We start from the raw sequence: 26,450 nt of genomic DNA, 5'->3' as shown, positions 1-26,450 counted from the left end.
TTCCGCATCCCAGTCCGACGCTCTATCCACTGTGCCACCACCCGGTCAGGCTAGACCCAGTGATCTTAGTCAAATTCGCTTATGCTCAGGGTGATTACCACCTATCAGCCTGTATCATCGATGAAAATACTATTGAGGTTGTCTTATATATCTTTGGAACTTGTAGGCTTGTTCAGCCTTTTGCACCATGTGGAGGATTTAACTAATCATGCACAATAGACAAAAAATCAGACAAACTTAACGTAGCATTCATTGCATCATACATGTGGAGTCAGAAATCAAGCATCAGCTTGTAACATGTTGTACTGTTTATTCACAACAACATAAAACTTTATTTGTTTTGTGTTTCTGTTTCTGGCCGGCTAGGTTATACACAGGCTCTAACTCTCTAGTCCATTTTGTTTTTCATGTTTGTGCAAATAGTGTTCAGATAAACTTATGTAGTGTTCAATGCGTTATACATGTAGTAGTCAGAAATCAAGTACCAGCTTGCATTGTAATGTACCATTGTGTGCAGTGGGATAAAACTTCATTTGTTGGTGTGTTTCCATTTCCAGCCCCCTCCCTCAGTAGTACATTTTTTACATGCTTGCACAAATCATTATGCATGTACTCACCTGTTCAGAATGTGTCCATAATATTTACAAATAAATTATTGTGTGTTTTAGTGTCATTGTGCTATGAATTTTAAACCCTGCATAATGGAAGAAAAACTACAACCAACCTTTTTAACCTTCTTCAAAAGTGAAAACAATAGTCCAAAGTAAAAGTAGTGATGACACTGAAAGTAGCCCCAGTACTTGTGCTTCAAGTTCAAAAGAAACAGTGAAAAAGAAATATGTTGATAATTTCGAAGGTACAACAGAATAAAAAAGAAAAGGAAACTTTGTTTAGGCAGTAAGATGAGTATTTAAAACCTGATTTCACTGTAGTACCTGGTAATGTATTATTGGTCATGGTCCTAGTGTATAGTATGTTCTGAAATTCTGTTAAATGATGCAATGAAACCTTCCAAACATAAGCATTTGAAGCATAGCAATCATATTGAGAAGCCACTGAGTTTTTTTTGAAAGGGTATACAACCAAATAAAAAGTCAGAAAATTCAAATGAAGAAAATGATGACTAGTGACAAATCACTGATTCAAGTGTCTTAATTAGCTGCCCTTCAATTATCGAAAATGTACAAATTGTTCACTCTTAGTGAAGAATTAGTAAAGCATTGCATCATAGATGTCACTGGAAATTTTGGGTCTTTGAGCCACACAAAAACTTGAGGCTATGCCACTTTCAGACAATACCGTTAAAAGAAGAATTGTTGACACAGCTAACAATATTGAAGAGCAAGTTGTAGAGGGGATAAAGAAATCGAAATGTTTTGTCATTCAACTTGATGAATCACCTAACATGAGAGTAATCATGTTATTCTGCTTTGTGTTGTGAGTTTTATTGGTGATGAAGACTTAGGAAAGAACATCTCTGCTCTCTTGTTCTACCTGGCTGAACCACGAGTTGAGAGATACTTAATGTTTCAAGTGGAGGGCTTTAGACTGAGGAAAGTGCCTTGGAGCAAGTAATGATGGTGCTGCAAGCATGATTAGACATCCCTCAGGGGAAGCTGTGAAAACAGGACTTTGCACATCTAGAAATGTTGTCCCTGCACTATATGTTTCACCAGCAGCATTAAGTTGCAAAGAAACTTTTCCCAAACTTGACCATAGTGGTGATTGACACAGTGGAGATCATTAATGATATTCATGGCCAAGGTTTGAACTTGACTGTTCACTACACTGTGTGAAAGCATAGATTCACAATACCAACATCTTCTCTATACCGAAGTGAGGTGACTATCACGAGGAATGGTTCTTTTATGCCTTTTTGAGCTGAGAGAAGTGAAACAGTTTCTGCAAGAGTGAAACTGCATCAGTAGAGCTTTTGCTGGATGAAGAATGGATGGCTAAGCTGGCATATATGGTGCATATATGTAGCCTCTTCAACAAACTAAATATTTTTTCCAAGGGTTTAACACAAACATTATTACATCAAGAATTAAGATGGATACATTCAAAAAGAAACTTGTTCTTTGGGAAAGTCGCCTACAGGGAGAAAATGTAGAAATGTTTGTACTTTTCCAAGACTTTTTTTATTGCTGCAGACGATGACTGGAAATTCATATTTAATATAGTAAGTCAACATTTAACAGTGTTAGTTCAAAACTTTGACCATTATTACCTCAAAAATGAGAATCCCCATAAAGGTTACCTAGATCAATAACCCATTCATGGAAGATATCAACTCCTCCCTTAGTCATTGTGAAAGAGAAACTGATAGATTTATCTTCTGATGTCACTCTGGTGTCCAAATAAAATGTAATCATTGTCACAGTTTTGGATATCTGAAAGAATATCCATCTCTTAGTTAAAAAGCTATTAAATTTTTCAAGATGTTTATTTTATTGATTTGAGAGAGAGAGAAAGAAAAACATCAATCTATTCCTATATGTGCCCTGAGCAGGGATTGAACCCACAACCTTCTGTGTTATGAGACAATGCTCTAATCAACTGAGCTATTCAGCCAGGGCAAAGCTATTTAATTTTTTTTTTTTTTTTTTTTTTTTTTTTTTTTTAACAGAGACAGAGTCAGAGTGAGGGATAGACAGGGACAGACAGGAACGGAGAGATGAGAAGCTTCAATCAGTTTTTTGGTGCGCATTGCGACACCTTAGTTGTTCATTGATTGCTTTCTCATATGTGCCTTGACCACGGGCCTTCAGCAGACCGAGTAACCCCTTGCTTGAGCCAGCGACCTTGGATCCAAGCTGGTGAATTTTTGCTCAAACTAGATGAGCCATACTCAAGCTGGCGACCTCAGGGTCTCGAACCTGGGTCCTCTGCATCCCAGTCCGACACTCTATCCACTGCGCCACCGCCTGGTCAGGCGCTATTTAATTTTTAATTGTAGTTTCTGCTACCTGCTTGTGTGAGAACACTTCTTTGGCCCCATCACTAATAAAAACCAGACAGAGAAACCGAAGTGGATGTCAATGCAGCACTTCTTCTCTCAGAAACAAAACTTGGTTATTATAACAAAACTTGCAAGTATTCTTGCAAAGAAGCAATAGCAGGTTTCACACTAGCTTTACTTGAATTAAATATTGCTCTATAGCAATTTCAGTTGTATTCTATTAAAGATTTACTGTTCATCTGGTTATTTTAGAGAATTTTATAGTATAATTAAAATATAATACACAAAACACTAATTTTTTTTTATTTCTACCTTAGCAGTCTGAAATAATTCTATGTTCACCCATCCTCAAGTGTAAAAATGTTGAAAAGCACTGTTCTAGCATATCTGTCAACTTCCAGAAATGAAAATATTTATGTACCACTGATTGGTTAGAAAGTTAAAATGGAAACATGTTTCTTTAGCCCAGGCAGTACCACCTGCATTTGCTCTGGGCCCTGGCCACACACTTGTCTGCTCCAGGTCTTGTTCCCCTTTCCTGATAGCCGCTCCCTCACTGTTGGTTATTGGAAGCTCTTTATTGGTCCATAGCCTGCAGAAAAATGCCTGTTGTGTGAGGTAGCGTATGTGGTGCCACTTCAGTCTTGCAGATGAACTCTTAATGGGTGTGGCTAGGAAAGAAAATTTTAATGTACAAACCAGAATTCCTGGGTTCTAGCCAGTGGAAACATGTTTCTTGGTATGCATGCAGTTTCTGACTCATCATTCTAGGACTTTGACATTTTATTTACACCCTTTTGTAGAAGGAGGGGTCTACTTTCTAGTTTCTAATTAACAACTCTGTCTAGAAGACACATTTCAGGCCCTGGCCAGTCGGCTCAACAGTAGAGCATTGGCCTGGCATGTGGAAGTCCTGGGTTCGATTCCTGGCCAGGGCACACAGGAGAAGCGCCCATCTGCTTCTCCACCCCTCCCCCTCTCTTTTCTCTCTGTCTCTCTCTTCCCCTCCAGCAGCCAAGGCTCCATTGGAGCAAAGTTGGCCCGGGCACTGAGGATGGCTCCATGGCCTCCCGCCTCAGGCACTGGAATGGCTCTGATTGCAGCGGAGCAATGCCCAGATGGGCAGAGCATGTAGTGGGCATGCCGGGTGGATCCTGGTCAGGCGCATGTGGGAGTCTGTCTGTCTGCCTCCCCTCAACCCCCACATTTCTCACTCTGGAAAAATACAAAAAAAAAGTACACATTTCACCTGCTACCCCAAAATTAAGCATTCTTATGAAAACCTTTGTAACCCAAGGTGGCATAAATCAAAGAAGCAGTCATCTTTAATTTATATGGAAAAAAATTTTAGTATTCCCAGACCTCCCCAAAAATAACAACCAAACAACACATAAAACCTAAAACAACATTGGTACAGTAAAAGCAGTACACTGTCGCTGCTCCTGCTGCATGCTGCCTCTGTAAAGGCTCATTGCAAAACTAACGCTGAGCACTAGTTTCTGTTTTTCATCAAAATGAAGATCTCTTTAGATTTCTTTCAGTTAGCATAAACAGGTATTGATGTAGGTCTTTCATAAAGTGAAATGGAAGGGGTACTTGAAATACTAGGATTGCTATCTGATTTATGAATATTACTATTTCAAGGCATTTTTTAGTTTCCTGTTGAATGTATTAATTATAAGCACTAAGGGAAAGTAACTTTCTTCCCCACTTAAGAAAGGAAGGAAAATTAATATAATTTAGTGGCAATTTTCATGGTCTCTAAAAAGTGATGAAAAATGTGCTTTATGTGTAATAGGAATACTAATTAATAGTAAACTATTTTACTGTCCCCATGAATTTATCTTGAGAAATAAGGAAATCAAGGTTCATTAAGTTGTTTAAAGTCCGAACAGGTTAGACTTTTTAAAAATATGCACTTGCCATTACTTTGTAGTAAGTGTAAGTAGCAGTCTAATAGTTGGAATTGAAGTATTGTCTCTCACATTGTCCCCTGCAACTAGTGTTTGTGCCTCCCCAGTGAGCAAGTGCAGACACCCACAGCAGGTGCTACTGGTCTGGGCTCACCGGTTAGGAAATGCTGGACATTGCATCCAACCCATGTCTCTGTCCTAACACAATTTTCACATTTTAGTTTAAAGATACAAACACTTGGTCTTAATTTTACTTACAGATTTTATTTTGTTTTTGTCTGGAGTACTTTTTAGGTCCCAGTCCTTTTGCTTTTTAATATTTTTTAGTTCTTTCTATGTATGGACACTTATGGTGAATTATGTATATTAAAATTTAGTGATCCTGACTAGTGGTGGTGCAGTGGATAGAGCATTGACATGGGATGCTGAGGCCCAGGTTCAAAACCCTGTGGTCACCAGCTTGCACACAGGGTCATCAACATGATCCCAAGGTCGCTGGCATGAGCAAGGCGTCACTGGCTCAGCTTGAGCCCCACCTTTGGTCAAGGCATATATGAGAAGCAATCAATGAACAACTAAAGTACTGTAATTATATGAGTTGATGCTTCTCAGTTCTCTCATTTTCTGTCTCTCTCTCTCTCTCTGCAAAAAAAAAAAAAAAATAGTGGCCATAGCTTTTCTCTTTCCACCTTAAGGTTTTTTTTGTTTTGTTTTTTTTTTTTTTTTTTTTTACAAAGAGTCAGAGGGTGGTACAGACAAGAAGGGAGAGACAAAAAACATCAATTCTTCATTGCAGCTCCTTAGTTGTTCAATGATTGATTTCTCATATGTGCCTTGACCAGGGGGGGCTACAGCAGAGAGAGTGACCTCTTGCTCAAGCCAGCGACCCCTTGCTCAAGCTGGTGATTGCACACTCAAGCCGCATGAACCCACGACCTTGGGACGCCTTGCTCAAGCCAGCAACCTTGGGGTTTCAAACCTGGGTCCTCTGTGTCCCAGTCCGACGCTTTATTCACTGTGCCATCACCTAGTCAGGCTCCACCTTAAGTTTTAAGAGTCAGGAGATATTCATATACTATTCAGCATGTCTTTTTGAGTGCCTGATGTATGCCATTTTCTGTATTAGGCACCAGGAATTAAAGCAGTAAACAAAAACAGTTTGTCTTCATGGGAAAGCCAGATGGTAAACAAATATATAATGAAATGAGTGGTAAAACAGTAAGGTAGAAGGGGCTAGAAAAGTGGGGATGAGGAAGGGGTGCTGTTTTAATTAGGGAGTGCTCCTTGGAATGAAGAATATTTTTAACAGGGACCCAAGAGAACTAGGGAAGGAAGTGAGCTGTACACAATTTGCTATTTGCTAAAAAATAATAATACACATGTTATTTCTCATTCTTAAAATTTTAATAACAAATTTATTTCACAAATATTCTAAGACCCACTATATGTAAGATATATAGTTCTAAAAGGTTACCCTTTCTAAATATAATTACTTTATTTTTCCAGTAGTCCAAACAAATGTGTTCAGCTTCAGAATTTGTTCTTTATGATCACATACACAAAAGATAAAAACCTCTTAAAACATTATTTATGTATAGATGTTTTCTGAAACATAAGAAACTAGCTTTTTAAAATGACTAGGAAAGTTTTCTCAAACTGCCAGTTCATTAGATAGTGTATATTTCTATCTGAAAACTTTTCTCTCCAGAATTCTTTGAGATGTGCCTGGGTCCCCCATTTCTTGTGACTCTCAATGGAAGTTGTACCCACCTTTATCCAGATAACCCTTCATCACATACAAGCACACACAGTATTAGGGTATAGTCATACAGCACCCTCAAATAGGCCTTCTTCCTTAGGGTCAAGAAGCAGGGGACTATGGAGTACACACACGTCTTAACCCTGCAAAACTCAGAAGGGTGATTTACCAAGATTCCTAAAGCTAAAGTAATGGGCATGCCTAGTTTCTCTGTGTCCCCTCTACTAAACACCCACACTTCTAAATACAGGGGCATTAAGACAGAGCTGCCTATCTGCTTGGCCACCTCCCATTCTTGCAGAAATTGAAAAGAATTGCTCATCCCAGGAAAGAGAGATTACTTTCTCAACTTTCTCATTTATTGATTGAAAGAGGCTAGCAGTGAGTAAGGGAATAACATAACAGGTTAGGCTCTCTGAGTATAACCATTTGAAGCTAAAACCTCTGTTTAGACATCTGATCTGCAAGTTGAATCTGTTGAACCTGTTGACTCCCATTTGCCCGTATCTGTATGTTATCAGAAAGCAAAACCCTTGAACTTTCTACCAAATTAGCCAAACCAAAATGAAAAAGAGTTTTGCTGAATTAGTTGCCTTCCTAAAGTGTAAAAAACCTTCAGTTGAAGGTAAATATTTTGTGAAATAGTTATTTCTCACTGGGCTATAAGTCCCTAAAGAACAGGACTATATGATGCTCTTAGTAGCTATTCCTGCCAGAACACAAAAACCTGACTTCAACCTAGGCCTTGTCTCTCAGCTGTCATAGTACTTAAAATTACAGTGAGTGCTCATCCTGTAGCTCTTTCTCGGGGTCTACTTAGCAGCTTTTCCTTTTGACTTTTCCTACTAACTTTTCATCATAAGCTACATCAAGTGTCCTTAGAAAATGTAATACTTGAGGCCATTTCCAATCTGTAGATTTTTTTAACCCATCAGAAGGATGTTCTACATACATCCTCTTCTATCTCACACTCTCTTTCTGCCTTCAACACTACCAGGTATTCGTTACAGCATGGATGTGAGTGTCGATGAAGTGAAAGCGTTGGCCTCTCTGATGACGTACAAGTGTGCAGTGGTTGGTAAGTGACCTCCGTTGTTACCTAACAAGAACTCTGGGGAACTATGTTTATGTACAAGGTTACTCTTAAGATGTTAGAGAAATAGACTTTATCAGAACTGATTCTGTGTTATTCTTTCACAGTTTAAAGCTTACATCATTTTTCAGTTAGTCTTAAGATTTAGTCTTTTTTTAAATGGTGAACTTGTTATAGCCACTTAGTGAATTTTCTTTAAGTGAAGACCTTTAAGTCCCTTTCCATATTCTGTACATAAGACCAAATCCTAGTAGAAGGAAAATAAATAGGCTGTTTACTTTCCAAAGTAGTAAAGCCAGTGATTAAATATGCATTGTGGCCCTGACCGGTGGGCTCAGTGGTAGAACAGCGGCCCAGCGTGTGGAAGTCTCAGGTTTGACTCTTGGTCAGGGCACAGAAGAGAAGCACCCGTCTGCTTCTCTACTTCTCTCTCTCTCTCTCTCTCTCTCTCTCTCTTTCCCTCCCCTCCTGCAACCATGGCTCCATTAGAGCAAGTTGGCCCTAGGCACTGAGTACGGCTCCATGGCTCCGCCTCAAGTGCTAAAAAATAGCTCCCGTTGCAACGGGGCAAGGGCCCCAGATGGGCAGAGCATCGTCCCCTAGTGGGCTTTCTGGGTGGATCTCAGTTTGGCGCATGCAGAAGTCTGTCTCTGACTCCCCTCCTCCCACTAAATTAAAAAAAAATGCACGTGCGCGCACACAAACACACACACTCACACACACACACATATGCATTAAACTTGCTAGGCTTATAATTTCTGTTCACTAGAATTTTAAAGTACAATATTTTTGAAGTCGTGAATATGGGTTGATTGCTTGAATTTTCTGAAATTAAAGCTGAAGGCATCACATATTTGGAATATTGCGAAGTATTGCAAAGTGCTTTCTTTTTAATTTTGTTATGCTTTATGTGGAATAACAACTTTCAGCCGTCTATTTCAGATGTGCCATTTGGGGGTGCCAAAGCTGGTGTTAAAATCAATCCCAAGAACTATACTGTAAGTATCCAAGTGACATTTGTGTGCGTGGTGCAGTTATAAAGGACTTGGCATTCCTAGGTGTCTGTGTGTTCCCCGGACCAGTGAGACTAATGTCTTTTTTGCTTTCAAAAGGAATGGAAAAACAAGTAAATAATTAACTCATTTATTAAGTGTTTGCCATATAAAAGGTCACCCGCTTAACATCAGTGTCCTTTCATTTTCTTATTTGGTTAAAAGATAATATTTTTAGAACTTACATTCATGTTGATAAATTTCTATAATCTGAGGTTTTTGTATCAGGATCTCAAGATTCTAGTGACAAATAACTAATCTGGTAAACATCTTATTTTTTATGTTGTCAGTTTCAAGATAATAAGCTAGTTGTTACTATGTTTCATAGTACCAAATTAACATCTGTACAAACCTAAAAAGTATATATATGATTTTATTCTTTTAAAAATGTGCCTTTTTAAATGAAAATATACCAAAAGGGATTGTTCATAGGGTTTCATATTAATAAAGAGCAGGAACTGGGATGTAAGCCCTAGTTCTACTCTGTTGTTTGTATAACCTAATTTCTGATCTTTCATTTTCTTATCTTTAAAATGGAAATGCCTGCTTTATGAGTTGTTCTCAGAAGAAGAAGATATATGAAATGTCCTGTAAATAGAAAATATGATACAACTATTTTCTCTACAAGTGGCTTTTCTGTCAGTTTTTCCATTGTTTTTATTTTTATTTTTTTTACAGGATAACGAATTGGAAAAGATCACAAGGAGATTCACCATGGAACTGGCAAAGAAGGGCTTTATTGGTATGTTTTGCCATGTAGGTTTCCACATAGAATAGGACCATCTAAAACAGGGGTCCCCAAACTACGGCCCGCGGGCCGCATGTGGCCCCCTGAGGCCATTTATTCAGCTCCCACCGCACTTCTGCACTTCTGGAAGGGACACCTCTTTCACTGGTGGTCAGTGAGAGGAGCATAGTTCCCATTGAAATACTGGTCAGTTTGTTGATTTAAATTTACTTGTTCTTTAATTTAAATATTGTATTTGTTCCCATTTTGTTTTTTTACTTTAAAATAAGATGTGCAGTGTGCATAGGGATTTGTTCATAGTTTTTTTTATAGTCCAGCCCTCCAATGGTCTGAGGGACAATGAACTGGCCCCGTGTGTAAAAAGTTTGGGGACCCCTGATCTAAAAAGTAATGGTACTAATGTGAACCCCTGCTTCTATTTCACACGCATGAATAGAGCTGCCCTTTTCACTTTGAGAAACTGGGTTCTGTGATAAACATGTTGAGATGCCTAGGCCTGTTTATGACACATCGCTAATAGAAAAGTTGAGGTTCCCATTGTGCAATGTGGACCGAGAGAGGTCATTTCCACCTCTTCTCCTTGCACAGAGTAAAAGCTTTTGGTCACTATAGCAGCATTGCACCATCTCTGTTTGACTTCCAGAAAGACCAAGGCCATACTTTCAGGATCTAAATAATACCTGTATTGTGAACATTTTTCAGTATGTAAAAGCAGTTTTACAGCAATGATCCTGTTGTCCTGATAGCAGTGAGAAGCCTTTGCTTTCAAAGTAGTGAGCACAGGCAGAGAGGCGGGAGGTTCAGCCAACTGCTCACCCAGAATCACTGACTGGTTCTGAGGATTCCCGAGGTTTTCACTGTTTGTTACTAGGGGCTTTTGCCAGACTAAATTTTTGAAGGTACTACTCTTTGTTTGGTTGATGTTTTTGTATCATACAAATTATTATCCGTGTCATATCTTTTTATTTTGTGAGATAGGAATATTCTTATCCTTTCTGTGATATATGAATATTATCAATCTTTTTCTATTTATTTTTTCTTTTTTTGTGACAGAGACAGGGAAAGAGAGGGACAGATAGGGACCAGACAGGAAGGGAGAGAGATGAGAAGCATTAATTCTTCGTTGTGGCTCCTTATTCATTGATTGCTTTCTCATATGTGCCTTGACCGGGGAGGGGCTACAGCAGAGCAAGTGACCCTTTGCTCAAGCTAGTGAGCCTCCACTCAAGCCGGATGAGCCCATGCTCAAACCAGCAATGTCGGGGTTTCAAACCTGGGTCCTCTGCATCCCAGTCTGATGCTCCATCCACTGTGCCACCACCTAGTCAAGCTCAATCTTTAATAGACTGTTTATCTTTTCAACATAGCTAAACATAGGAAAGATCTACTTTTCCTTTTCCTGCCCCTATGTATGTGTTGTTGTTTTTTAAGATTTTATTTATTTTCGAGAAAGAGACAGAGGAGCAGTAGGCATCAACTCGTAGTAGTTGCTTCTCGTATGTGCCTTGACTGGCAAGCCCAGGGTTTCGAACTGGCAACCTCAGCATTCCAGGTCAATGTTTTATCCACTGCACCACCACAAATTACAGTGTCCCTGTGTTTTTCTTCCCCAGTATTTTCCCTACTGTTGGTAAGTTCCAATGAACTTAAGAGATCCTTATTGTGAAACTGGTCCCTTTTTTAAGCAAAAGGACATGATATAAAATAAACTAATATAGAAATAAGTGTGCCTGACCTGTGGTGGATAAAATGTCGACCTGGAAAAGCTGAGGTCGCCGGTTCGAAACCCTGGGCTTGCCTGGTCAAGGCACATATAGGAGTTGATGCTTCCAGTTCTTCCCCCTTCTCTCTCTCTGTCTCTCTCTCTCCTCTCTCTCCCTCTCTGTCTCTGTCTCTCTCCCTCTCTGTCTCTGTCTCTCTCCCTCTCTCTCTCCTCTCTAAAAATGAATAAAAAAATAAAAAATAAAAAAAATAAAGAGTTCAATTTATTTAAAAAAAAAAAAAAGAAAAGAAATAAGTGTAACTCATAAGCCAAACCTTGTTGACCTATCTTACATCCATTTCAGAGGCGTTTGGATTCTTGGCATGTTTCTTCTCCTCCACACCACTGTGAATTTGTACTAGTTAGTAACTTGACCATCTCCTTCACAGGAATGCCCACTAATCCTGAGATTTGTGAACTGAAGTCTTGTTCAGCCTATTGATAGCTTTTATAATTTTTTTATATCATATTTCCTCTTAAATCTCAAAAGTATTTTAATAGTCTTGAATGGTTTCATACTTTATTCAGCTATATTTATTGCCCATTCTTCAGAATATGTTCAGCCTAATTTTTTCTATATTGACAAGTATCTTACAGTTCCAAAGGTGTTGCTGTCTTAACCACTGTCTTCCCGTCCATGAACACTGAATGTCTTCAGAAGCAGTTTATTCTTTTCAGTGCTGTTCTAAGGAATATTGGTCTACAGAATTCTTTTCTTGTGAAGTCTTTGGTATCAGGATAATACTGGCTAATAGAATAGTCAAGAAGTATTCTTTCCTCTTCTATTTTTTATTTTACATTTTTTTTAATCCATTGATTTGAGAGAGAGAGAGAGGAAGAGGGAAAGGAGAGAGAGCGAAAGAGAGAGAAGCATCAACTCATTGCTCCACCTGGTTGTGCACTCATTGATTGCTTCTCATATGTGCCCTGACTAGGGATCAAACCAATGTCCTCAGTGCCCCAGGACAATAGTCTTACCATGGAGCCACCTGGTGAGGGCTCTTCTCTTTTTTTTTTTTTTTTTTTTTTTTTTTTTTAGTTTGTGAAAGTTTGGCATTCCATTGTGTGAGTTTAGCTATCACTTTTGTAAACTGTTAAGTTTATAACCGTGTACTCCATAAACTTTGGACAAAATACCCTTGCAAAAACCTAATGTCTCCAGTAGAGCCTTTCTGTCAGAGGATGAGACTAGAATATAGCATTAATCCTTGCAAATAGGAGAGTTGTATGGGGTAAGGGTGGGTTTGGAGAGTTAGACTTCATGAGATTTATAAAAGATACCTATGAGAGGAAAGGGCATAGAGTTACAGACTGGGTAGGGAAGGAGGGCCGGAGTGTGACAAGCAAACCCTGACCATGTCAGAGTTGCTTTATGTCAGGTCTGTGTCCATTACATCGTAACTTGTATTACAAAAAAGTACAGTATCTAGGACCTGGCTTATGAAATGTAGAATACGAAAATCTACTTTATATTGCTGGTAAAAAAATAAAAATTATAGAAGAACTTGAGTACAGTTCTTAGAGCGAATTTTATTTTGGTGACGCTTAATAGTTTAACTAGTTTTTAAATTAATAAGGCTGAAATTCAAACATAATGAATAAGTTTGTGTATATGTTTCCAGACTCCTCACACATGTACACGGATGTTAGACATGGATATAGAGAGGTCTGTGTAGACAGGAGCATGCACCTGGTGTGTGAAAGCAGCCTTTGTCCTCATGTCTGTCTTGGTGAGGATGCCAGGTCATTTACGTGGGCGTAGATCATCTTAGTCTCACTGGTTTTGATAGAGGTATTACTGCATATTTCTGCCTTTACAGATTTGAGTGAGCATCATTTAATCCATTTTTATCTGAATTTCACTGTGGCCATCAATAGTGTGTTGTCATTGGTACCTGTTGCTGCTTTTGAACTAACTTGTTATCCTCCAACTTTTTAGTTTACTGTGATCTGAGGAATTGAGAGCCAAGACCTGAAACTTTATGTATGCTAAGTAAGCTTTGAATAATAGGTCAAAGCAGCATTTTATCATGGGTAAAGTGTTTTGGGACTTAACACAATTGCTTCAGCAATGTGTCTTTTTCCTTTTATTTGCTGAGTAGGGCTTACCACTCCAGAAAGTGGTATACTACCGTGCTATCTCATTTACATATACTCTCCACCCACAACTAGCCTCTTCATCAGGGTAAGATGGTATTATCTCTGATTGCAGTTTGAGGAACTGAGGTCAAAAAGGTCTCTATCTGTGCACAGCTATCTGCTCCCACATAAATATCAGTGGGAGAAATTCCCATGTAATGCTGTATGTGTATAAATTAGGTAGTGAAGCATTTCCTGAGTATTTCTGTGACTTCTATTAGTTACCTAAATGAAATCTAAAGTTTGCTAGTTGTGGTAACTTTGTTACAGAAAATTACTAGGATCTTTGTATTGAGATGAATTTATCTTCAAAACTGGTGCAATGCCCTTTCCCTGTGTCCCCAGGTCCTGGCATTGATGTGCCTGCTCCAGACATGAGCACAGGTGAGCGGGAGATGTCCTGGATTGCTGACACCTATGCAAGCACCATCGGGCACTATGTGAGTACCCTCCCCGAGGCCAGATGCTTCACTTGCTATTTACAGGAGATTACAATTTGTATTGTACAGGCTGGGGCAAAAGTAGGTTTACAGTTGTGAATACGTGAAGCACAGAGTTTATTCTTATACTATTACTTATTCATTGTTGTGTTTTCATATGAAAACTATAAACCTACTTTGCAGTTGTTCATATGAAAAATAATATAATAATTAGTAAATAATAATACAAGACTAAACTCTGTGTTTCATGTACTCACAACTATGAACCCATGTTTGTCCACCCTATATATGAAAGTAGAGAATTCACTGGGTTTTCTCCTCCCCTTTAATCACATCTTGATTTGCATATTATTTTACTTGTGTCTCTATTCTTAAATCATGATATAGTGAACATGGATTGAGCTTTTCCCACGGGCCTCCCTGTGATACTTAACTTCATGAGACAGTCATGAGAATTAAACGAATAACATAATACACTTAACACAGTACCACATCTGTTCATTTGCACAAGCCCTGAAATAAAACAGCCATATGAGACACTTCAAAGAATTTTGGTTTTGACTGCCATTCCCAAAAAGGATGTTTTTCCAGGTCACCTTTTCTTGTTCACTGAGATCTGGGTATGGTCTCTTATTCTTGTGTTTTTTTTTAAGTGAGACACTAGATTAAAGAGTACAAAGTAATAGGCAGTATATTGTCATTTATAGCTCAGTCTCAGTGGTGACAGCAAAAGAAAGTTTTGTGAGGCTCTGCCAGTGAAAACCTTGGGCTGTGCAGATAGAAGACTTTTCCTTCTTAAAATGATAGGAAATTCAAAATCAGGACTTACGGAAGCCATGGTTTCTGTTACTTATTTCAGAACATGAACCTAAACCACACAGCTCCTTTTGTCTAGCAGCCCCTGGAAGAGCCAGTGTCCAAGGGAGGTGCACCTCCCTCCCTGTCCCTGGGTTTCCAAGATGATAGGTGTGCTGGGGACAGGCAGCTGGCACCGGGCCTAGCCTCAGACAGGGCTGCTGTCTGTCCAGCATTTGTATCTCCACTCTTTGAAAGCACTCAGCACAAGGTTTGCAATTCTGTATTCATAAGTGTTGATTATTCATGGAGGAGAGAAACCGTGAGAAAACTACTAATCCCGTAACTCACTTTACTAGACTGCTTTTTTTTTTTAAGTTTATTCTTTTTGTTGGTAATTATATGAGTAATACAATTCTCAGTTCTTTCTGTAAAGATATTTAAACCATACAGAAAAACACCAAATTACTGTATCTAGTTTCTTCTCTCTCTAATCAATTTTTTTATTCTGCACTGGTTACTGCAGTTTATAGTCTATTTCAGTGGTTTTTAACCTTTTTACACTTAGGGACCAGTGAAAGTAGAATTATTACCAGGACCACTAAAGCAAAACATCACCCTGAGCATAAGCAAATTCAGCTAAGATCATACAACATCAAATGGTTAACTCTTTCATGGACTCGCATGAAATTTCTGGTGGATTGGTTGAAAAACACTGGTGCCCAAACCCTTTCATGTTTTTTTCTTTATTTTCTTTTTCTTTTTTTGTTGAGACAGAGAGGGACAGATAGGGACAGACAGACAGGAAGGGAGAGAGACGAGAAGCATCAAGTCTTTGCTGCGGCACCTTAGTTGTTCATTGATTGCTTTCCCACATGTGCCTTGACCGGGGGCTACAGTTGATCAAGTGACCCCCTTGCTAAAGCCAGCAACCCTGGCTCAAGCTGGCGACCTCGGTGTTTCAAACCTGGGTCCTCTGCATCCCAGTCCTACACTCTATCCACTGCGCCACCATCTGGTCAGACTTGTCTTTTTTGTAATTATCGTTGTTTGTGAACAAGAATTGATATTCACTGTACAGAAAGATGAAGACTTTTACCCAACCACTTCACTTCCCAAAGTGAACCACCGATACCAGAGGTCATCTACTCACACGTGTGTGGGCCTCTGTGTCTTACCCACCATCTACCTTTTTTTTTTTACCCAAACGATACCATACTAAATATATTTAAAAAAAAAAAACTGCCCTGGCCGGTTGGCTCAGCGGTAGAGCGTCGGCCTGGCGTGCGGGGGACCCAGGTTCGATTCCCGGCCAGGGCACATAGGAGAAGCGCCCATTTGCTTCTCCACCCCCACCCCCTCCTTCCTCTCTGTCTCTCTCTTCCCCTCCCGCAGCCAAGGCTCCATTGGAGCAAAGATGGCCCGGGCGCTGGGGATGGCTCCTTGGCCTCTGCCCCAGGTGCTAGAGTGGCTCTGGTCGCAGCAAAGCGACGCCCTGGAGGGGCAGAGCATCGCCCCCTGGTGGACAGAGCATCGCCCCTGGTGGGTGTGCCGGGTGGATCCCGGTCAGGCGCATGCGGGAGTCTGTCTGACTGTCTCTCCCCGTTTCCGGCTTCAAAAAAAAACCAAAAAACTGAATTCCCACAAATACATAGAACCTTCTGGGTTAATGGGTACTTCTTTTTTGGTAGATATTCCTTATGGTCCCAACACCCCTAATTATCTTGTTTAATTTTTTTTTTTTCCTTGAGTACTTTTACTAACCCAGTTTTTTAGTTGAACTTGAGTCTTTTTAAAAAGTGGCATTTTATTAAATTTGTGGATTAATTTGACAGAAGAATATCTTCACAACAATATGTGGTTATTTGTGTTTTTTTTGTTTTTTTGTTTTACAGAGAGAGAGTGAGAGAGAGGGATAGACAGAGACAGATAGACAGGAGTGGAGAGAGATGAGAAGCATCAATCATTAGTTTTTCATTGCGCATTGCAACACCTTAGTTGTTCATTGATTGCTTTCTCATATGTGCCTTGACCGCGGGCCTTCAGCAGATCAAGTAACCCCTTGCTGGAGCCAGCGACCTTGGGTCCAAGCTGTTGGGCTTTTGCTCAAACCAGATGAGCTCGTGCTCAAGCTGGCGACCTCGGGGTCTCGAACCTGGGTCCTCTGCATCCCAGTCCAATGCTCTATCCACTGCACCACCGCCTGGTCAGGCAACAATATCTGTTTTGATGACTACTCAAATCTTAATGATAGATTTTAAGACACTTAAGGGTGGGACGTACCCTGACTCAGCAGGACTTCAGTATTTGTTGAAGGAATAATAGTTTTAAGCTGAACTAGCTCTATTTTTGTGACATTGTTATTTGTACTTATTTGGTGTTAAATTCCTAAACACCCTGTTTCACCCATTGGAAAATACAGTCTACTTTTACACATTTTCTGAAACAAAAATCTGAAAAAATAAAGCATGTCCCTCTGGGTGAAAATATAGCTTAGACCAGTGGTAATCAACCTGGTCCCTACCGCCCACTAGTGGGCATTCCAGCTTTTCATGGTGGGCAGTAGCAGAGCAACCAAAGTATAAATAAAAAGATAGATTTAACTATAGTAAGTTGGTTTATAAAGATTTATTCTGCCAGACTTAGCAAAAATCCAACATAAAGTACTTGGTAAGTAATTATTATTATATGCTTTAACTTGCTGTAACTCTGCTTTATAAATTTTATAAAGTAAAGTTACTTCCTTACTTTATAAATCACCATTACTGTGGAACTGGTGGGCGGTTAGAAAATTTTACTACTAACAGAGATACAAAAGTGGGCGGTAGGTATGAAAAGGTTGACTACCCCTGGCTTAGACACACGAATTCCTAGTGAGCATATTTTAGTGAAGTGAGAATGTGGTTTGGCTTTGACCCTTCATTACATTGGTTTATCATACGAAATTCTCCTTGAGGTTTTTGAAATTTTCACTTTCTCTTGCAGGATATTAATGCCCATGCCTGTGTCACTGGTAAGCCCATTAGTCAGGGTGGCATCCACGGGCGGATCTCAGCAACCGGACGGGGAGTTTTCCATGGGATTGAAAACTTCATCAATGAAGCTTCTTATATGAGCCTTTTAGGAATGACACCAGGGTTTGGAGATAAAACATTTGTTGTTCAGGTAAAAATTTGGGGTTTTTTTTCTTTTTTTTGTTTTTTGTTTTTTGTTTTACAGGAACAGAGAGAGAGTCAGAGAGAGTGATAGGGACAGACAGACAGGAACAGAGAGAGATGAGAAGCATCAATCATCAGTTTTTTGTTGTGGCACCTTAGTTGTTCATTGATTGCTTTCTCATATGTATGTGCCTTGACCGCGGGCCTTCAGCAGACTGAGTAACCCCTTGCTCGACCTTGGGTCCAAGCTGGTGAGCCTTTTTTTTTTTTTTTTTTTTTCCCTGAAGTTGGAAATGGGGAGGCAGTCAGACAGACTTCCTCATGTGCCCGACCAGGATCCTCCCAGCATGCCCACCAGGGGGCAATGCTCTCCCCATCTGGGGCGTTGCTCTCTTGCGAACAGAGCCATTCTAGCGCCTGAGGCAGAGGCCATGGAGCTATCCTCAGCGCCCAGGCCAACTTTGCTCCAATGGAGCCTTGGCTGTGGGAGGGGAAGAGAGAGGCAGAGAGGAAGGAGAGGGGGAGGGGTGGAGAAGCAGATGGGCGCTTCTCCTGTGTGCCCTGGCTGGGAATCGAACCCGGGACTTCTGCACGCCAGGCCGACACTCTTTCACTGAGCCAACCTGCCAGGGCTTTTTTTTTTTTTGCTCAAGTCAGATGAACCTGTGCTCAAGCTGGTGACCTCGGGGTCTCGAACCTGGGTCCTTCCGCATCCCAGTCCGACGCTCTATCCCCTGCGCCACCGCCTAGGTCAGGCCCGTTTTTTTTTCTTTTTTTAAGATTTTGTTTATTGTTTTGAGAGAGAGAGAGAAAGGTGGGAGTGGAGGGAGAAGCAGGAAACATCAACTTGTAGTTGCTTCTCACATGTGTCTTGACCCGGCAAGCCCACGGTTTCAAACCAGGGACCTCAGCATTCCAGGTTGGTGCTTTACCCACTGCGCCACCACAGGGCAGGCAAAAAATAACAGATACACATCAAGTAAGTTTTATGTTTTTAAAATTGCAGTTTTAAAAATTTGGTTCTTCTGAATCTCTTAAGTTTCAAAATGATGTTCAGATTATTACATCCTTTATTGTTTGAACCTTTGTATGATTCATGTGACTAGGAACAATTTAAGTTATCTCTCAGATGTATATGAAACTACCACCAACCTCTTGATCAATATTTAAATTGAAATTATCCAGAAGGGGAGGTTTCTTAAACTATTTGGGGTATACAGAAAATTTGGTTGGTTTTTGGTTATCTTACTTAAGAGGAATTAAGTTGAGTGCTACTTTAAAATAGAATTCATATTCCTTCCAATTAGTGGTTTATCTTTTTTTTTCCTGGTTTATTTTAGAGGGATACATAAAGAGAGGAAAGCATTCATTTGTTGTTCCATTTAGTTGTGCATTCATTAATTGCTTCCCATATGTGCCCTGAGCGGGGCTAGAACCCACAACCTTGGCGTTTCCAGACAACGCTGTAACTGACTTAGTTAACCAGCCAGGGCCGTAACTTAACTTTTTACAACCATAGGACATTTAGTCATCAGGGATGGAGGGCCTGGGTGGTGTGGTTGACACCACTGTCATATCCTTATAAATTAACAAGGCTGCAACTAACTAAACTTCTTCAGGACTCATTATCACAGATAACAAAGAATTGAGTTCCACGTCCCATAAAAATTTATTGTTGAAGAGAAGCCATTTAGTTCATTGTTTCTTTTGGCAAAAGCATTTTGAGAGTTCCTTCTAATAGAGTGTCTGATGCAATGGTCAGAATATGACTCTTGCCATCTGTCTGTGGTAGAAATTTGGTTACTTTGTGTCATATGTAACTGTTCTTCACAGGGATTTGGTAACGTGGGCCTGCACTCAATGAGATACTTGCATCGCTTTGGTGCTAAGTGTGTCGGTGTTGGTGAATCTGATGGGAGCATATGGAATCCAGATGGTATTGACCCAAAGGAACTGGAAGACTTCAAGTTGGTATGTTAATCTAATATCTGAACAGTATATAACTACCCTGAATATTTTAAGGTTTTACATAAATCTATTTCCATTGCTTATTTTTAAAAGTATAACTGAAAGAGATTTAAAGATAACTTTGTCTTCATATCTTAAGCACTAAACATGAACTTTTATACTCTGGTGCAGCCATTCATTTGAATTTTCAATCAATTACAGCAACATGGATCAATCCTGGGCTTCCCGAAGGCTAAGCTTTACGAAGGGAACATCTTAGAGGCTGATTGTGACATACTGATCCCTGCTGCCAGTGAGAAGCAGCTGACCAAGTCCAATGCACCCAGAATCAAAGCCAAGGTAAAAGCAGAATGGAGACTGGGTCCAGCCTTACCAACGTGGCTGACGTTGAAAGTCAAAGGAAAGTGCTCGTTGGGTCTCCCTTTTTGTTTTTAACAGCTTGATTGGGATGTAAAACACATACCATACAATTCACCCAAGTGTACAATTTAATAGCTTTTAGTATCAGAGTTGTGCAACCATCACCATGGGTTTCCTCTTAAACCAACTTTCAAAAAGTGTTGTGGAAATAGGTGAAAAATAGTTTTATATACTTTAGAGCAATACAACTTTTATTAATTTAATTGAAACTCAAGTTACTCTTCGCTAAAACTCCCTACCCCTATATGCACAGCTCTTGTGGTCAGTGGAGGGGATTTTGTGGTGTTACTGACATTTCCATATGTTCCTTACACTTACAGATCATTGCTGAAGGTGCCAATGGACCGACAACTCCAGAAGCTGACAAGATTTTCCTGGAGAGGAACATCATGGTTATTCCAGTAAGTCATCTATGTTTGCCAGTTTTTATACAGACTTGGAATCATAATTGATTCTTTTTTTTTTTTAATTTTTATTGATTTTAATTTATTGTGGTTACATAGATTCAAGTGTCCCACTGAACATATCTCTCCCTCACCCCCGTGTTTCTCTTGGTTTCTCCCCCCAACACCTTCCCCCTCTTCCCTCCAGGATTTGCTGTCCTGCTCTCTATAACACTGTTATGTTATATAATTTCTCTAATCTCTTTCCCTTCTCTGATCCCATCCTCTCATCCCCTTTCCCTCTGTCTGCTTTCCCACTGGTCCCTTTGATCCTGCCTCTGTTCCGTTCCTCAGTTTACATTATTCATTAGATCCCTCAAATGAGTGAGGTCATATGATATCTTTCTTTCTCTGCCTGGCTTATTTCACTTAGCATGATAGTTTTCAGGTCCATGCATGTTGTCACAAAAAATAAGAGTTTCTTCTTTTTCACGGCCATATACTATTCCATTTTGTGTGTTTACCACAGCTTTTTAATATGCTTGTCCACTGACGGACACTTGGGCAGTTTCCAGATCTTGGCTATTGTGAACAATGCTGCCATAAACATGAAGGTGCATTTCTCCTTTTGAATCAGTGATTTGATGTTCTTAGGATATATTCCTAAAAGTGGGATAGCTGGGTCAGAAGGCAGTTTCATTTTTAATTTTTTGAGGAATTTCCATACTGTTTTCCACAGTGGCTGCACCAGTCTGCATTCCCACCAGCAGTGCAGGAGGGTTCCCTTTTCTCCACACCCTCACCAGCACTTATTATGTGTTGTTTTGTTAATAAGTGCCATTCTGACAAGTGTGAGGGGATATCTCATGGTGGTTTTAATTTGCATTTTTCTAATGATTAGTGATGTTGAACATTTTTTCATATGCCTATTGGCCATCTGTATGTACTTTTTGGAGAAGTGTCTTCATTTTTTTTTTTTTTTTTTTTTTGCCCATTTTTTGATTGTGTTGTTTATCTTCCTGGTGTTGAGTTTTACAAGTTTTTTTTATAAATTTTAACCCCTTATCAGCTGTATTGTTGAATATGTTCTCCCATTGTGTAGTTTGTCTTTTTATTCTGTCTTTAGCTGTGCAAAAGCTTTTTAGTTTGATATAGTCCCATTTGTTTATCCTGTCTTTTATTTCACTTGCCCGTGGAGATAAATCAGTAAATACATTGCTGCAAGAGATGTCAGAGAGCTTACTGCCTATGTTTTCTTTTAAAATGCTTATGGTTTTACGACTTACATTTAAGTCTTTTATCTATTTTGAGTTTATTTTTGTGAATGGTGTGAGTTGGTAGTCTAGTTCCATTTTTTTGCAGGTAGCTGTCCAGTTTTCTCAACACCATTTATTAAAGAGGCTGTCTTTACTTCATTGTATGCTCTTACCTCCTTTGTCAAATATCAATTGTCCATAAAGCTGTGGCTTTATTCCTGGGTTCTGGGTTCTGTTCCATTGATCCATATGCCTGTACCAAGCTGTTTTGAGTACAATAGCCTTATAGTATAACTTGATTTTCAGGAAGTGTGATACCTCCCATTTTATTATTCTTTTTCAGGATTGCTGAGGCTATTCTTTTTTTTTTTCCATATAAATTTATGGAATATTTGTTCTATATCTTTGAAGTATGTCATTGGTATTTTAATAGGAATTGCATTGAATTTATAGATTGCTTTGGGTAATATAGACATTTTAATGATGTTTATTCTTCCTATCCATGAACACGGTGTATGCTTCCACTTGGTTGTATCTTCTTTGATTTCTTTTATCAATGTTTTATAATTTTCCGAGTACAGGTCTTTAACAACTCCTTGGTTAAATTTACTCATAGGTACTTTATATTTTTTTTGTTGCAATAGTGAAGGGAATTGTTTTCTTAATTTCTCTTTCAGACAGTTTATTGTTGGTGTATAAAAATGTCTCTGATTTCTGAATATTAATTTTATATCCTGCCACCTTGCCGAATTCATTTATCAGGTCCAGTAGTTATTTTTTTGTTTTGTTTTGGTTTTTATTTTTTGACAGGATCAGAGAGAGGGACAGACAGGAAGGTAGATAGATGAGAAACATCAATTCTTCATTGCAGCTCCTTAGTTGTTCATTGATTGCTTTCTCATATGTGCCTTGACCGGGGTCTTCAGCAGAGCAAGTGACCCCTTGCTCAAGCCAGCAACCATGGGGGGTTCTGCTCAAGCCAGATGAGCCCACGCTCAAGGTGGTGACCTCGAATTTTGAACCCAGGTCCTCTACATCCCAGTCTGACGCTCTATCCCCTGTTCCACCGCCTGGTCAGGCTCCACTGGTTTTTTGACTGAGACTTTAGGGTTTTCTATGTACAGTATCATGTCATCAACAAATAATGATAGTTTTATTTCTTCTGTTTCAATTTGGATGCCTTTTATTTCTTCTTCTTGTCTGATTGCTGTGGCTAGGACTTCCAGAACTATGTTGAATAAGAGTGGTGAAAGGAGGCACCCCTGTCTTGTTCCTGATCTTAATTTTTGCCCATTGAGTATGATGTTGGCTGTGGGTTTATCCTAGATGGTCTTTATCATATTGAGGTATGTTCCCTGTATTCCCATTTTGCTGAGAGTTTTGATTATAAATGGGTGCTGGATTTTATCAAATGCTTTTTCTGCATCTATTGATATTATTATCATGTGATTTTTCTCCTTCCTTTTGTTTGTGATGAATCAATTGATTGATTTGCAAATATTGTACCAGCCTTGACTCCCCACAATAAAATCACTTGATCATGATGCATGATTTTTTTCATATATTGCTGAATTCAGTTTGCTAATCTTTTGTTGAGAATTTTAGCATCTAGGTTCATCAGGGATATTGGCCTATAGTTTTCTTTTCTTGTAGTGTCTTTGCCTGTTTGTTTGTTTTTTTTAATTTTTTTTTCTTTTATTAAGTTTTAGAGAAGGGGTAGAGAGAGAGAGAGAGGGAGAGGGAAAAGGGGAAGGGAGGAGCAGGAAGCATCAACTCCCATATGTGCCTTGACTAGGCAAGCCCAGGGTTTTGAACCGGCGACCTCAGCGTTCCAGGTCAATGCTTTATCCACTGCGCCACCACAGGTCAGGCCTTTGCCTGGTTTTGGAATCAGAATTATGCTCACCTCATAAAAGGATCTTGGAAGTCTTTCCTCCTCTTGAATTTTTTTGAAATAGCTTGAGAAGGATAGGAGTTAGTTCTTCTTTGAATATTTGGTAGAATTCACCTGTGAAGCCATCTGGCCCATGACTTTTGTTGTGAGTTTTTTGATAACTGTTTCAATCTCATTTGTTGTAATCGATCTGTTTAGGTGTTCTGATTCTTCCAGATTGATTTTTTTTATATATATATAACAGAGACAGAAAGAGAGTCAGAGAGAGGGATACATAGGGACAGACAGACAGGAATGGAGAGAGATGAGAAGCATCAATCATCAGTTTTTCATTGCAACACCTTAGTTGTTCATTGATTGCTTTCTCATATGTGCCTTGACCGCAGGCCTTCAGCTGACGAAGTGGCCCCTTGCTCAAGCCAGCAACCGTGGGTCCAAGCTGGTGAGCTTTGCTCAAAGCAGATGAGCCCGTGCTCAAGCTGGCAACCTCGGGGTCTCGAACCTGGGTCCTTCCGCATTTCAGTCCGACACTCTATCCACTGCACCACCGCCTGGTCAGGCCAGATTGATTTTTGAAAGATTGTATGTTTCAAGGAATTTGTCCATTTCACCTAGGTTGTCTAATTTTTTGGCATACAGTTCTTCATAGTATTTTCTTACAATCCTTTGTATTTCTGCTGTGTCAGTTGTTACTTTCTCCACTCTAATTTTATTTATTTGAGTCCTCTCTTTTTTTTTCTTGGTCAGTCTGGTTAAAGGTTCATCGATCTTGTTTACCTTTTCAAAGAATCAGCTCTTGGTTTTATTGATCCTCTGAATTGTTTTTTTAGCCTCTTATTTCATTTATTTCCATTCTGATTTTTATTATTTCCTTTCCTCTACTTCCTCAGGGCTTTATTTGCTGTACTTTTTCTAGGTTTTTTTTTTTGGATGCAGGTTAAGTTGTTTATTTGAGCTGTTCCTTGCTTCTTAAGGTATGCCTGTAATGCTATGAACTCTCTCAGGACTGCTTTTGCTGTGTCCTATAAATTTTGAGTTGTATGTTCATTTTCATTTGTTTCAAGGAAATTTTTTATTTCTTCCTTGATCTCATTGTTAATCCATTTGTTATTTAATAACATGCTATTTAGTGTCCAAGTGTTTGAATGTTTTTCAGTTTTTCTATTGTAGTTGATTTCTAGTTTCATACCATTGTGATCAGAGAGGATGCTCGATATGATTTCAATCTTCTTAAAAAAGAGCGGTTGAGACCGCCTTTGTGCCCTAACATGTAGTCTATCCTAGAGAATGTACCATGAGCACTTGGAAAGAATGTGTATTCTGCTGCTTTAGGGTGAAAGGTTCTGAAGATATCTATTAAATCCAGTTGATCTAGTATGTCCTTTAAGGCTGCTGTTTCTTTAATTTTCTTTCTTGAGAATCTATTTATTGATGTTAGTGAAGTATTAAAATCCCCTATAATTATAGTATTGCTGTTTATCTCGCCCTTTATGTCCATCAAGATGTGCTTTATAAATTTAGGTGCTCCTATATTAGGCGCATAGATACTTATAATGGTTATATATTTCTGTTGGATTGCTCCCTTTATCATTATATAGTGACTTTCTTTATCCCTTACCATAGCCTTTGTTTTAAACTATTTTGTCAGATATAAGTATTCCTACCCCAGCAGTCTTTTCAATTCCATTTTCATGAAATATTTTTTCCATCCCTTCACTTTTAGTCTATGTATATCTTTTGTTTTGAGGTGGGTCTTCTGTAGACAGCATATATATGGGTCCTGTTTTCTTATCCATGCAGCTACCCTATGTCTTTTGATTAGAGCATTTAATTCGTTTACGGTTAAGATTATTGAAATGTATTTGTTTATTGCCATTTTACTCTTTAAATTTACATTCCTCTTTTTCTAGATTCTTTTTTTTTATTTTTGTTCTGTTTACAACAACCCCCTTAACATTTCTTGCAACATTGATTTGGTTGTAATGAATTCCTTGAGTTTTTCTTTGTCTGGAAAGCTTTTTATTTCTCCTTCAATTTTAAACAATAGTCTTGCTGGATAAAGAAGTTTGGGTTATAGGTTCTTGTTCTGCATTACTTTGAATATTTCTTGCCATTCCCTTCTGGCCTCAAGTATTTCTGTTGAAAAGTTGGATGTCATCCTTATAGGGGCTCCTTTGTAGGTAATTAACTGCTTTTCTCTTGCAGCTTTTAGTATTCTTTCTTTGTCTCTTAACTTTGGTATTTTAATTATGATGTGTCTTGTAGCCTCTTTGAGTTCCTCTTTAATGGGACTCTGTGCTTCTTTAACTTGTGACTTTTTCCTTCATCAGTTTAGGGAAGTTTTCAGCTATGATTTTTTCAATCAGGTTCTCTATCCCTGTTCTTTCTCTTCTCTTTCAGGAACCCCTATGATGCTGATGTTGTTTCTCTTCTGTTGTCACAGAGCTCTCTTAGAGTTTCCTCAGACTTTTTTGAGCCTCTTTTCTTTTTGCTGTTCTGCTTCCATGCTTTTGTTTATCTTGTCCTCTAAATTGCTGATTCAGTCCTCTGCTTCATCCTGCCTGCTGTTAATTCTTTCTAGTGTAGTCTTCATTTCTGATATTATATTTGTCATTTCTAACTCTTTTTTATGATTTCAATGTCCTTTTTTATGCTTGCTGTCTCTTTTTTTAGGTGCTAGTTATGTTCGTCCATTGTTGCTCTAAGAT

The 26,450-nt window shown here is 39.1% G+C and overlaps 1 protein-coding gene across 1 annotated transcript in view; it reads left to right on the top strand.

Moving 5' to 3' along the window:
* The window catches only part of GLUD1 (glutamate dehydrogenase 1), a 51,892-nt gene that overhangs the window by 14,273 nt on the left and 11,169 nt on the right, over window positions 1-26,450 (top strand). The window contains exons 2-9 of the mRNA XM_066243537.1: window positions 7,632-7,712; window positions 8,670-8,725; window positions 9,458-9,521; window positions 13,774-13,868; window positions 17,649-17,828; window positions 19,655-19,792; window positions 19,991-20,128; window positions 20,530-20,610. Of these exons, the coding sequence (XP_066099634.1) occupies window positions 7,632-7,712; window positions 8,670-8,725; window positions 9,458-9,521; window positions 13,774-13,868; window positions 17,649-17,828; window positions 19,655-19,792; window positions 19,991-20,128; window positions 20,530-20,610 (833 nt within the window). The remainder of the gene's footprint in view (window positions 1-7,631; window positions 7,713-8,669; window positions 8,726-9,457; window positions 9,522-13,773; window positions 13,869-17,648; window positions 17,829-19,654; window positions 19,793-19,990; window positions 20,129-20,529; window positions 20,611-26,450) is intronic.

Source organism: Saccopteryx bilineata, chromosome 9, assembly GCF_036850765.1.
Source record: "Saccopteryx bilineata isolate mSacBil1 chromosome 9, mSacBil1_pri_phased_curated, whole genome shotgun sequence".
Taxonomy (NCBI): Eukaryota; Metazoa; Chordata; class Mammalia; order Chiroptera; family Emballonuridae; genus Saccopteryx; species Saccopteryx bilineata.
Note: the sequence above shows the minus strand (reverse complement) of the source record. Positions and strands in the feature narration are given on the sequence as shown.